Here is a 14,126-nt window from a genome sequence, read left to right as displayed (position 1 = left end):
TATTATTACATACATTGTAATACGTAATGAAATAATTATACAACCCACCATAACGTAGAATCAGTGGGAGCCCTGAGTTTGTTTCCCTGCAACTGGATGAGCCCATCTGGTGTGATGGGAAGCAGTGACAGATCATCCGGCATTAGATTCTCATAAGGCACACGCAACTTGGATCCCTAGCACGAACGGCAAAATAGAGTTCACGCTCTGTAAGAATTTAATACTGCCGCTGATCTGACAGGAGGTGGAGCTAAGACGGTAATGGTAGCGATGGGGAGCAGCTGGAAATACAGATGAAGCTTCATTCCCCAGGCCACTGCTCCCCTCGTGCTGTGCGGCCCAGTTCCTAACAGGAACCCACTGGGGTTGGGGACCCCTGAGATATACAATTTGGCAGACAGTCAAGCGCATCTATGGATCATACAGCTTTCATGATGCTTATGTTTAATAAAACTGGTAAAATGTATATGATTCTGTCTTATTAAAGATAAGAAATGCTTACTGCCTATACTTTTTCTTTTTTTCTTTTTCTTTTGTTTTTTGTTTTGGAGATGGAGTTTCACACCGTCACCCAGGCTGGAGTGCAGTGGCGTGATCCCGGCTCACTGCAACCTCCACCTACTGGGCTCAAGCGATTCTCCTGCTTCAGCCTCCAAACTAGCTGGGACTACAGACACACACCACCATGCTCTGCTAATTGTAATTTTAGTAGAGATGGGGTATCACTATGTTGGCCAGGCTGGTCTCGAACTCCTGGCCTCAGGCGATACGCCCACCTCGGCCTCCCAAAGTGCTGGATTATAGGCATGAGCCACTGGACCCAGACTGACTGCCTACATTTCTAACCAGTGAAAATTTCTTTTCTATTTGCTGATAGACAACTAAGTGGGATAATTTACTCTTTCAAAATTTTCTTTTCATTGTATGTTTAACAGAAGACTAATTCCAAAACCACTAAATATCTCCTCATCAAAGTGACTTCCAAACTTGGCCAGTGTTGGAATTGTGAAGTTGTCCTCATTTTCTTGGAACAGTCTTTTCCTGCTGTTTGCTTGGCTTTTTCTTTAGGTTTTAGCTAACATGTTATAATAGAAAGGGATTCCTTCATCACTCACTGATGACCTTACCTCTGGACTAACTGGAATGATGCAATAATTTCAATTTCTATTTTGTCATACCTATTCAATAAAAGAGAAATTTAAGGTCCATTATTAAGATAAAATATTAGAAAATGGACAGTGCAAATAATTTTGAAATTTAGAAAGCATAAGTAGGATATGTGACTTCATAGAAGCATAGAATTAAATGGCAATTTTTAAACGAAAATTTAGAAAACTGAATGTGTTATGTGGAAGCTGATAAAGTGGATACTAAACAAAATAATTGGAAGATACTTTTAGTTCCAGGCCTAGATGATTAATCGTTCCAAAACAAGCTGATGCTCAATGCATGTTTCTGAGTAGTCCCTCTTGACCCATTTCCTCAGGAGCACGACTCCAGGAAGGAAGTGCTTGAGTAGCTGGCATGGTTTGTCTCTAGCTCCACCATCTGAGACTTTGTCCTTTGAAAATCCATATGTGGAAACAAGCACAGTATGAGAGATCCTCTAAATACTGTAATTACACACATATAAATGAACAAATAGCAGATCTAAAAGCTTTTTTGAAAGAAAGGTCCTATTGATGCCAATTTGATAAAAGAAACAATATCATTTTTATTTGCAATATTCTGAAATCTCTCTTTGAAAGTAGATACAGGATTCTGATTTTGCCAACAACACATTTTAAATTCCAAAAATTTATATGTGCGGTGATTATACAGTCTTTGTAAAACTAAAATGCCTCAGATTATTGCATATAATAATTACCTATTTTCTCACAACATGAAGACTACTCAAATTGCAGTAATACTTTTCTAATATACTTTGGGCAAAGAGTAGATAATAAATTAAGATTTAAAAATGTTTTATTTCACATTGGGCAAATAAGTATAAACTATCCTTTAAAATAACTGGAATTGTCCTATTACTTTTAAACAACAGTCCCCTTAAATATTTCTTTGTTTCATTTTTGGTTTTGACTCATACAGACATGTCAGTTTTAAGGCAACTTTTTTTCTGTAATACCAGGATTTAACACTGGTTGTGTACCTGGAAATATCTGGGTAATTTGGAGGATATAAGTAAATATAAATCACAGCGTTTTATCTTTAGGAACGTGTTTGTCTTCAAGGTATTAGTTAGGTATGTATAAAAGTAGTGGTGACCACGTATTAAATTATATTTAATTAGATTCTGTGATGTCTGTCTTCAAGTATTTTACAGCAGTAGAATATTGGGTAAATATTAAGCTTTTATTATGTGAGAATCCCAACTAGAACTACCGGCTGGAATTTATGGGACTGTAATTCTGTGCCAATGTAAGGGAAGAACTTGATGAAAGTAAGAACTGTATAAAAATGGAACCAGTGAGCTTTAAAATGTTTGAGTATCCTCATACTTTGAATATTACAGCAGAGAGGTATTTGGGCTAATTTCATGTAATGGTATAATGCAACCAGTACAGTGCCTAGTATGATGAAACATGTTTAGTAAAGTCTAGTTCCTTTAATACAACCATTCCCTAATATCTATCACCCTAAGGGAAAAAGGAGAAGCTCTGCTCATGCAGATTGTGGACTAACAGAAAAGAGTCCTTATTGCGTTTTTAGTAGGCATCACTGCAGGGATCATTGTGAAGAATATAAAATTTGAAACAGGCTTAGCTAGACTGGCCGACTTTGAAATGGTTGAGAAGTGTGTACTAAGCTGCAAAGGTAAGGATGAAGAGAGAATTTAAAATATAAACAAATAGAATAGAAGTACCTATTTTTGTAATTACGAAATTATATTTTTGTCATATTAAAAATGGAAATGAAATTCATTGACATTTCATAACAACTTCAACAATATCAACTCATCTGCTGGATTATTACACACTAAATATATATAATTATCGAGTTTTTCGGAAGCTACGGCTATCATTTAGAAAATTTGGTGACATCTTAAGTACTCTATTTAAAGTACTTGTTAGGTGCAATAATTATTTTGTTGACATATGTCTTTAATTTGCATGTAGATAACAAATAATTCTTAAGATAATAGCTTCTGGAAAGGACAATCAGGCTCTGGTTTAAAGGCATGTAACCAGCCATGTGGCTTAAGAAAAGCACAGAAAATCTTTTAAAATAAAATCCTGTAGAAAAAGGGTTGCAGAAGTCGTAAGCTTTCATAGCATGGTTTCAAATTTCCCTTTTGATCGATACACATTTACTTATCAAATGAGGAGAATATTTGTGGTTTTTTCTTTTAAAATATATTTCTCGCCTTCCTTCTGTTGTCGACACCTCGGGGTAATTTCTCACTTTAATATCAGATGATTAGAGGTGGTTTTCATTATTTATCATCACTGCGTTCCTTCTAAGTCCAGAAACCAAAGAATTTGTCTGCTGCGTCTTAGTATTTCACCTGTGATTAGAGCAAATTACCACAGGGAGGTGGTGATACGTCAATCTGCTCCAAGATTCTGAGGCTCGGACCATCAATGAGTTTCCTCTAAATCAGCATAGATAAAACAGGAAAAGTGAAAGGAGGGGACAAAATGTAAGAAAGCGTAAGAGAAATATGATTCGAAACAGCGTGTTGTGTTAGAGAAGCTGCAAAGATCTCAGTATGGTTGGTTAGATTATAGAGTGCAAGTGTTGGGTTAGGAGGAGACTAAATTTAAGAGACAGGGAAGAACTAGAAAAATGCAGTACTATAACAAGATTTGTGTTTTGGGAAAGTATTTCTGGCATAGATATAGATGACAAACTAGAGGGGGAAAGATTAGAATCAGGGAGACATACCAGGAGGCTACTAAATTAATGCCTGGAGGGAAATGCTGAAAATCTTAACTATAGAAGCTGTGATAGGAATGGAGAGCAAGGGATGGATACAAGAAATATTTAAGCATTAGGACTGGCAAATATTTTAAAGACAAATATTTTCCCACTGCCATGAAAGCAAAAGGAAAAGTTATTTTCTCAGCAGCACTCTCAAAGAAAGCTTTATGGATTAGCTATTGTATGAGATGAATACTCAAAACTGTGCCCATAGATTAAACAATGATCATCTTTTAACTTTAGTAATAGCAATCATATTTACAGTTTTAGATACAGGCTTCAACCTTTCCTGAGAACTGATTTTAAAACAGCTTTTATTTATACCTGACAAAGCATTTTAAGGAATATTTTACAGAGCTTTAAGTAAATGTTTTCACTACATGACTATTACATGTATTTCAATAGTACTCAAATGATAGAACTACATTGTAAAAGTACCTTATTGTGAAGAAGAACACAAATGACATATTATATATTCTGATTTAATGTGCTACCATTGAAAGAGCTGCATTCCTCTCTTTGTTTCAAATATACTTCTTTATTGTTTACCAATGTAATTTTTAAGTCTCCAGAACATATAACAAAGTCATCAAGGAATAAGTAAACAATAAGATAGAAACATTATGCCAATATGTTTTTTTCCTTTATATGCAAGCAATCAAGCCTTAAAATGTTGCCTAGATGCAAGCTGAAACTTCTTAGCTAGAGAACGTGAACACGGAGACGGCACTTCACTCTCAGCCAGCTGTGCCACGGTAAAGAGCACAGGATCTGGGAATAGGCCAAGCTGGTGGCCCAGGTAAGTTACTTTTCCATGTGTCTCTGATTTTTTCGTTTGCAAACCGAAGCGCTGTTACAAGAAATAAATGGCCTAGGACACATAAAGAGTAGTGCCTAATTTGAAAGGCTGGGAAGAAAGATTTAAGAAGAAGTCAACACAACCAATATTAGCTATTTATGTAATACAAGCAGAACATTTTATAAGTATAATATGTACTGCTGCCTGGAGTTCTAGAAAAGGTTGATTGATGCTGAAAATTTAAATTGTTGCAGAATTTATGGAACTCAATCAGGCAGCATTTATTAACCAAAAACTATACATCTTCTTTGATCAAGCATCCCTGTCTTTGGAATCAATTCCACAAACATAACCCCCTCAGTATCTAGAAGCTCGGAATAAGGTTGTTTTTGTTTATGTTCTTAATGGTAGAAGCGATGTTAATACACAACCATGGCACATTTTTATCTTTGACACAGTACTGTTTTTGTCAACTGACACAATAAAATAGTTATTCTTAATCCCATACTGTGGACATACAAAAAACACAATTAACTGTGCTAGCATTCCCTTTTAACTAGTCATAACTTAATAACTTAAATGCTTATGTTAAGGTGTTTAAATAAAACTTACATATACTACAGAAGTACATGAGGCATGATGAAATTTCATTTTTGGAAATGTCATTACTGCCATTAAAAATCTCTTCTATAAGTTAAGCATACGTTTTAACATATTCTTGAGGTATGAGGACATTAACCAAGTGATTTAAATCGTACGTGTATTTTATTAGCTGAAAATCTGCTGGGTTTGGTACTATATGTAACTTGAGTGAAAAAATAAAGTTTTATTCTAAATACCAAATCTGATGAGATTATACGTGGCTGTCTGGCATATTGTGTGGAAAAAGATTCTACGGTCATATTTAAATCCACTGAGTAAAACACCATGATGAATTATTAACATTAGTATTGATGGTGGCATCAAACTCATTGTGTTATTGTTGTTATGAATACGCAGAATAAAATGACTGAATCATGAGTTCTTCAGTTGGTTGGCATTAAAAACATTAAGCTAATATAATCATTCTCATAATCTAAAAACCTGATAGTCATATTTTATTTTCCAGACATATTTTTATTTGAACAAAAAAAGTTTCAAATACACTATGTAAAAATTTACATTTTAAATTAGAATTTATTAGCAATTAAGCAATTTAATGCATCACAGGCCATTATTTAACATGTACTTAATAAATTTTAAAAATAAGACCCATAAAATATGCTATAATTTCATTATGTGACATAATTAGGCTGAAATTTTTTCATGTAGTTCTGTTTATGAATTTTTGCCCAATGTCTGAAAAAGACATATATATATATATATACACACTATATATACACACATAGTCTGTACTTATAATGTTACTTAATAATTTGGTTCCCATTAAGAGGCGACTGCTTAGAAAAATGAGTTAACAGTGACAAAATTTAATCCACAGGTGTTTTCTGCTAGTTCAAAATAACTACTTGAGTCTATGATACAGAAGTGACAATAAACACCTTTAAATTTTTTTTTTTTTTTTTTTTTTTACTTTAAGTTCTGGGATACATGTGCAGAATGTGAAGGTTTGTTACATATGTATACATGTGCCATGGTGGTTTGCTGCACCCATCAACCCGTCATCTACATTAGGTACTTATCCCAATGCTATCCCTCCCGTAGCCCTCCACCCCCCAACAGGCCCCGTGTGTGATGTTCCCCTCCCTGTGCCCATGTGTTCTCACCGTTCACCTCCCACTTATGAGTAAGAACATGCAATGCTTGGTTTTCTGTTCCTGTGTTAGTTTGCTGAGAATGGTGGTTTCCAGCTTCATCCATGTCCCTGCAAAGGACATGAACTCCTTTTTCACGCCTGCATAGTATTCTATGGTGTGGACGTGTCACATTTTATTTATCCAGTCTATCATTGATGGGCATTTGGGTTGGTTTCAAGCCTTTGCTATTAAAAGTAGAAGCACCTTTAATTTTAAGAGAATTTTCTTAGAGGTATTATTTTATTTGGCATATCATGGTATTTCACCACTTAATAGACTGTTTTTTAACAATACAAACTGTGCATATTAATTTTTTCCATGTATTCCTTTCAAATAATACCATAATTGAACAGCATAGATGACATTATAACAGTAAATAAAAATTATGAGTCCAGGTAAGATTTTCCTCTTCAGATACTATTTCAATATGACATCTAATGCATAAAGGTGAGCAAATCCTTGCTGAATTTAATTAAACTTTACATAACTTGATTCCATCTTAGATGTCCCACACAACACAGGTTTAGTGACTCTGACAGTGCATATGCAGGTCACACTTCTATTGCCGGCCATTTTCTATGATTCACATTCCCGATCACCATCCCAGTGCAGATGAAGAAGGGTGCGAATGTACTAGAAATTATAAAGAAAAACTTATATATGTTTGGGGAATTTTTCCTGGTAAAAGTATTCTCAGGATCTAATTTCACCTCTTTCCTAAACATAAAAACATTAAAGAATATATCACTATTTATGTTTATGAGGGTATTTCAAGCAAACCTAAATCATAAGGTAAATACAGAATATGGCCCCCAGGAGCTCCTCTGTATTTTTTCAACATTTTTACAGTATACCAAAACTGTGTGATCTTCAGCAAGCAAATTCAGAGCCAACAACCACATCTTTGTGTCTAGATTTCCTACTATCAGGGGAGGCTTTAAAATCTGCAGTGTCATAAAAAATCAGTTACTTCAAGCTGTTATTATGAATAGCTGCCTCCAAAGTCAAGTAAAGAAAAGTTTAAGAAGATGTTTTTCAAAACTTACAATTGAGGAAAGAATCAACTTTGTCTTCTAAGTGCAAATTCTTTGTTGGAAAGAATAATTGGTTTAAAACATTTAACCTTCATGATTTTACAGAAGGATCATGAAGTAACAGCCCACTAAAGGTATATATAATTTACTAAATAGTTACATGGACAGGATGAAATTGGATGTGTACTGGCTAAAGTTTGTAAATAGGCTGTATTTTAAGTGACGATGTTATTTACTACAGATAAATAAATGGTATTCTAAGCATCTCTATAAAATAATACCACTAATAGCACTTGGTAGGAATATGAATGAATGAATGAATGAATGGGAGGGTTTGGAAGTCCTAACCAGAATAACGCCAAATCTTCAACTCAATATCAAATAGAAAAAACAAGTCTTATTCTTTACTGGTTTCTAAACTATGCAGAAATTATTTCATGTTCATTTAGTTTAATATCAATCTTATCATTGGCAATTTGTGATTTTAGTGAGTACAGTAAATGTCAGTCCCTTCTCTGAGTTCTAGATTAGAAAATAACTCACAGAGAGGAAATAACATTCTTTATATAAGTATTGCTGATACAAAAGAATAAGGCTTACATGTGTGACACAGTGGGATTCATTAACCTTATTTCTAAAATTAAACAGAGTCTCAAGCCATAGGAAGAACCAAACACCATAAGTCTCTTCGTGCTATCACTATTAGTGCAGAGGCAAAGCCTACTTTTATCTATCATTCAGCAGAATCTATTCTTTCTGCAGGCAGCCTGGAAGGAGAAAGCAGGCGCTGAGCTAAGCACATCTAGGTAATTTTCCCATAGTCACCAAATAGATAAGTAACTCTACCTAACATAGGAAGGAATGAATGAACTGTAGACATAGACTCTAAGAGTGTGATAGATGGACTTTTCTTCCCATAAAAGGAACTGTTAGGATGGAGAAAGAGGAAGCACCTCCACATTCCAACATCCTTATCTGCTCAGAACTAAAACATATAGGTTCTATAGAGCCCAGGAGATGGGAAAATCCAGTGTTTTAGTGAATCACTCTGTTACAAGTATTCTTTTCAAGGCTTTCATTTGAAAATTAACAGCTGTATACAAATGATTGCATCATTATTCTTACTTATTAAAATGGCAAAAATAAGCATATAATTTATTCAGCAGCCCAATATTAGTTGGTTGTAGAAATATACCTTATGTTTCTGATAACTACTTATCTTAAAATATGCATCTCTCTAGAAACAGAAAACAGCCAGTTTCAGATACTTGTATAGATATAAATATAAAATTTTATTTTATTTCACACAACACTGGTTTTGAGGCTTAAAATTACTATATACCCTGTTTTATAACTTTGCAAGTAGTAAAAAATGATAAAGTAAAGCACTCCTCAAATCGGGACTAGATACGGGAAAATCTTTAAAGTACGTGTTTTTTTTCTTCATCCCACTGACAACAATCACTAAACAGACAACTTGCCCAAGCTGGATCTCCATATGTTTAATATTTTAAAGAAAAGCACATTTGAATTAAGAATTTCTGAGCCTAGATCTCTCCTTCTTCTGTATACCATTTACAACAAATACAAAAATCTACTTCTTAAAAACAGAAGACAAGTGTAGACATGTCACATTTCTTTTCTTTCAATCATAAAAAAGATTCACAAGACAAGAAGCTTTCTGCAAACTTTAAGAGATTTGATTAAGTTTTTGTCTAGAAGAATTTACTAATAAGGAATAGTGAATTAAATCTAAAAGAAATTATACAACTTGAAAGGTTTTGCCACTTAAAATAGACAAAAAAGCACATATCATCATGCATTTCTTAACAATAAGGATATACTTTGAGAAATGTCCTTGTGCCAACATCATAGAGTACACAATCACAAACCTAGATAGTATAGCCTACTACACACATAGCATAGACTGTATGGTATCGGCTGTTGTGTCTGGGCTACAACCTGTACTGCATATTATTATACTGAATACTATAGGCAATTATAACACAATGCCTATTTGTGTATCTCATCATATCTAAACATAGAAAAGATACAGTAAAAATATAATATACAAGATGAAAAGTGGCACACCTCTATATGACAGCTCCATTATAATTTTATGGAACCACCATCATACATGTGGTCCATCATTGAACCAAAATGTCATTGTGGGGCACATAACTGTAAGATTTAAAATATGATATGTACTAAACAACTTTGATATCATCTAAAATGATATGTTGTAGGTTTATAACTGCATAAAGGTTAATAAGACCTAAATTAAATTTGTGGATTAATTTTTTTACCCAATTTTGCCATATATTGATGGTAAAGAGTAAAATTTGAACAATGATCCTCATTTCCTGAATATCTGTGCCTATAATAAAATCGAGATTATATATTTCTCTCCAATTCGTTAATAATAATATTATTAGTTTGTGTTAAGTAAATAATGTACTACACTCTATCAACCAATGAATTTTGCTTGCCTAAAGCTCCTTTTAAGTTTAAATTGTTTTTATTAAGACAAATTCATTACTATGTTCAAGGTCTCTATAAACCAGCAGTATTTGTTTTTATATGCATTTTCATATTTTACATTTAAAATATACCATTTGGAGAGAAGTATATGAATTGAGGAAGAGAAAATAGACTAATATACTATTGCTTAATATTGTTGCATTAGTTACTTAAAATAATTGCACTGGAAAAGACCTCTCTGTAAACTTGTAAACAATTTAAATCCCTTGAATGGTGTTTTAGAAAATATATAAATATGCACATTTTTACATATAATATTACAATATAATATATGTGATATATTAAATATGTATCTATGTACTTTATAACATGTATTCAAATGTTTTTCTCAAATATATACATACAAATACATATATATTTATACAAACATATATGAATGTGTGTATATATACACGTATAAAATCATATTTGTTAGAGAATATTTGAATCAATTCAAAACACATTTCCCAAATGTGATGGTCATGAAATCATAGGTTAATAGTTCTACGAAATGATGTAAATTAGCCTTTATGAGAGATCATTGATCTCAGTGAAAATTCAGTTAACTCTAAAAAGTGAATTTATTAAACGCTAGCTTGAACTCCTAATCATTTAGAACTGCACCGTCAGGATCTTTATAATGTGTTCAAATAGATGCAACACCCTAAGAGTAAAAGATTTTCTTTAAACTTCCCACGTGTGTACCGTGTATCTACATTTACAGGAAGGGAAGATACACGATTCGTTCCATCAGCTCAGCAGCAGTTCATTTTCACTATCTGCAAAGAAATTAGATTATATTTTTACATAACCATAGTGATGAGCTTTGTTTTCAAGTTTATTCTAGTCTGCTTGTACAACACATAGTACTAATAGTTTTTATATGTGTGTCGACAGAGAAAAAGAAGTAAGTCGTAAGCAAATACATATTTGAAATGCATTTGTTGTGAAATAAATATCTTTTGTCCCTCATATTAAAAAGGTATTTAGGAACAGAAAGTTTTAGCATACTCATTACATATTTTAAAAATGTGTACCAAAGAAAAATGATAGCTCTAGATTTTCATGCTACTTTTTGTCTTGTGATGACCTCTCCTGGTTGAGTTGCTCATTATCTTAGATTCATGTAGTTTCCATCTTTTTCTCCCTTGAATGTTTTTGGTATTAAGAATATAACTATCGTATTTTCCTTCAGAGCTACATATAAAGTAAATAAACATGTTCATTAATGTAAAGTACAATTGATATTTAAAGTACTGAATCCATGAAGCACATTCTAATCAATAAAGTTCTGTAGCATCCTTATTATCTAATTCATTTCCAGGATATAGTGCAACTTTGCATTTTGGTCACACAGTTTAAATTCAAACGAAATAAAAAGCCACCTTAATTAAGCCATTATACATTTTTAAACAATAGAGAATAAAAGCCAAGTTAATAAAAAATCTTAATGGCCATAACTATTAACTATCTTAAAACTAATTATTTCAGTGTTCTCTGTCTTCGAATTCTAACTAAAAACTTAAAAATTCAGAAAACATTTCTGAAATAACAACTTTTTCTATCTTAAAATGCATTAACCCAATGGTTGCCAGTGTTCCATTTGCTACACATGGCAAATGTTTCAGATGGACCCATCATAATTAAAGTATACAGACTGATGAAACATGGAACCCAGGAAAAACCCTGGATACGAGGACCTTCAATCACTGAATAGAATACATTTAATATATAAGCAGTTTATTTTCCAGGAAAAGTGGCAGGAAATTCTATATAACCAGACCTTGAAACAGAAACAATTTCATCAAACTAGTTTCCCAATGATAGAGTTACATATTTGTGTAAATATCAACAGCAAGCATTATATCCCCATAATTTCTGTTTAAATTTATAAAATTGACATAAATATTAACAATATTTAACTCTTTGTGATTTAACTTGTGTTATAAATAATGCTATACAATGTTTTCAAGTTCATTACAAACTTAGATTGCCAGTTAGTTTTTCTCCTTATCTTTAAATATTGTGAGAAAAGAAAAGCTAATACTGTACTTACGAAGATACGTCAAAACAGTAATACTGACTCATCACAGGACACTATATAGTAGATTCCTTATTGCAACTTAAAATGTCCCTTTTCAATGCTATTCCTGTTGATATTTACCACCACAATAAGAACACTATTAACAAAGATGTATTAATATATCCCAAAATCTTATAAACAAAGAGAAGACTACTTCGCATATGACGAATTCTGGAAAATATTAAACTTTTTTTTTCCTAAATGGACAGAAAGAAAAAAAAACAACAACTTCCTTTTAAACGCTGAAATGTCCATGATAATTCTTTACCAACTTACTCATTCTCAGAAACAAGTATGCACTTATGAATATTATCCGAATATTCCTATAGGCAGTCTTTCTAGTGTTTAACTCTTTCTGAACCAAAGGAACAATCACGCATTTCCTCTCTACATGCACAGTATGCACTTCTAAAGGAATGCAGAAAATGGGCCAGAATCTTCCATTTCTTTCTAAACCTCGTGAAAATATGGGCAGTCTTAAACACACACACACACACGCACACGCACACAGTTGATTAAAATGCAGAGATACACATATTGAATAGAATTATTTTCCTGAAAACTCTATTAAGAATCTGCTTATTACTACATTAACGACGCTTTGCACTGAGTGTCCCAAGTCCCGTACTGCATCAGTCATATCCATGATATCAAAGTATCAAAGAATTAAAGCAATTTCAGTTACAATTTCACTGCCTTCCATTTTAATAAGCAAGTACTAAATGGGCATTAACTTTTTAAGGGGACGGGAGAGGCTAAAGAGGCTCTATAGGTGCCCAAACTGTTTAAAATATGCTCCTCTTGTTAACCTCAACCCCGTGCTCATTAAGTTATAACCATAAATAAAAATAAGAAACTTGGTTTTGCCATGGTCTTCACTTTTCATTCACTGACCTGCCTAACCCAAATGCAGTTAACACTCCCTGCACAAACAACTCCTAAGAAGCTGCCATCTACACCAGTCTCTCTAGCCAAGCTCTTGCTAACCGATCACCAAGACCAGGAACAACTTTCCAGAAACATCACCAGCGTCACAACCCTGTCTCTTCCAAAACAGAAACGCTGGGTTTCGAGTTTGTCTACTGCAGTGGCTGCAAGTGTGTGACAGCGGAGACACACATATCAGGGTGCGAGCACTGCGATGTACTTCGGAGTTGATACCCTGGTGCCAAACATCAATGCCGCACTGAAACTGCTCCAGCGCAGAGCGAGGAGACGGCTACTTACGGGACGTGGAGGGAGCCGTCCAGGCTCTGCAGAGGCAGCTGCTGACAATCCACAGCAGGAGCACTGCCCCGCAGCCGGCGCGCGGAGCCGCCAGCATCCTTCGCCTCCCGGCCGGCGGCGCTCCAAGAGCTCGTTGCGGAGATGCAGTCTGTCTCTCCGTAGGGTTCTTGAAGGGAGATGGGCTGTCCTCAAATACGCGAGGAAGCCAAGCCCCTCCCGCTTCCTCTTCTCCCCTCACCCGCCTCCAGGCTCCAGTTCTTCTGGGTTTGGAGCAGCAGGGGTGTCTCAGCCTTCGTTCTCCCTCCGTGCGGGTATTGCCTCTTGCACTGTTTGCCAGTGCAATGCCGGGGGAGGAAATTCAAACCAAGAAGGCAAAGGAGGGGGAAGAGGGGAGGGGACGGACACCTACCCCGCCCTCTCCTCGGAAAAAAAAAAAAAAATCACCACAGGACGGGGGAGGGGGGTAATCAGAAGAGCGGAGGCTGCAGAAGAGGAAGGCAGAGCGACGGGGACGGTGGTGCTGCTGTTGCCACTGCGGGAGAGCGCTCCCTCCGCCGCCGGGCAGCGTGACTCGGGGGCTTTCCAGTCGCCCGTCAGCTCACATGGAGAGCTTGTGTATGTGGGGAGCGCGCAGCGCAGCCGGGGCGCACGCACGGCCTCAGCGCTGCGCCGCGCGGGGAAGCATCTCCCGAGCGGCGGAGCGCGAGCAGCGGCAACGGCGGCGGAGAGCAGGAGACGCCGCCGCC

General features: G+C 35.2%; 1 protein-coding gene across 1 annotated transcript in view; it reads right to left on the bottom strand.

Moving 5' to 3' along the window:
* The window catches only part of CNTNAP2 (contactin associated protein 2), a 2,242,274-nt gene extending 2,228,496 nt beyond the window's left edge, over window positions 1-13,778 (bottom strand). Inside the window, exon 1 of the mRNA XM_073009464.1 lies at window positions 13,381-13,778. Within this exon, the coding sequence (XP_072865565.1) occupies window positions 13,381-13,477 (97 nt within the window). The 5' untranslated portion in view covers window positions 13,478-13,778. The remainder of the gene's footprint in view (window positions 1-13,380) is intronic.
* Between the last annotated feature and the right edge of the window lie 348 nt (window positions 13,779-14,126).

The sequence above is a fragment of the Chlorocebus sabaeus genome, chromosome 21 (assembly GCF_047675955.1).
Source record: "Chlorocebus sabaeus isolate Y175 chromosome 21, mChlSab1.0.hap1, whole genome shotgun sequence".
NCBI lineage: Eukaryota > Metazoa > Chordata > Mammalia > Primates > Cercopithecidae > Chlorocebus > Chlorocebus sabaeus.
The sequence above is the reverse complement of the archived record's forward strand: the minus strand, read 5'-3'. Positions and strand labels throughout refer to the sequence as shown.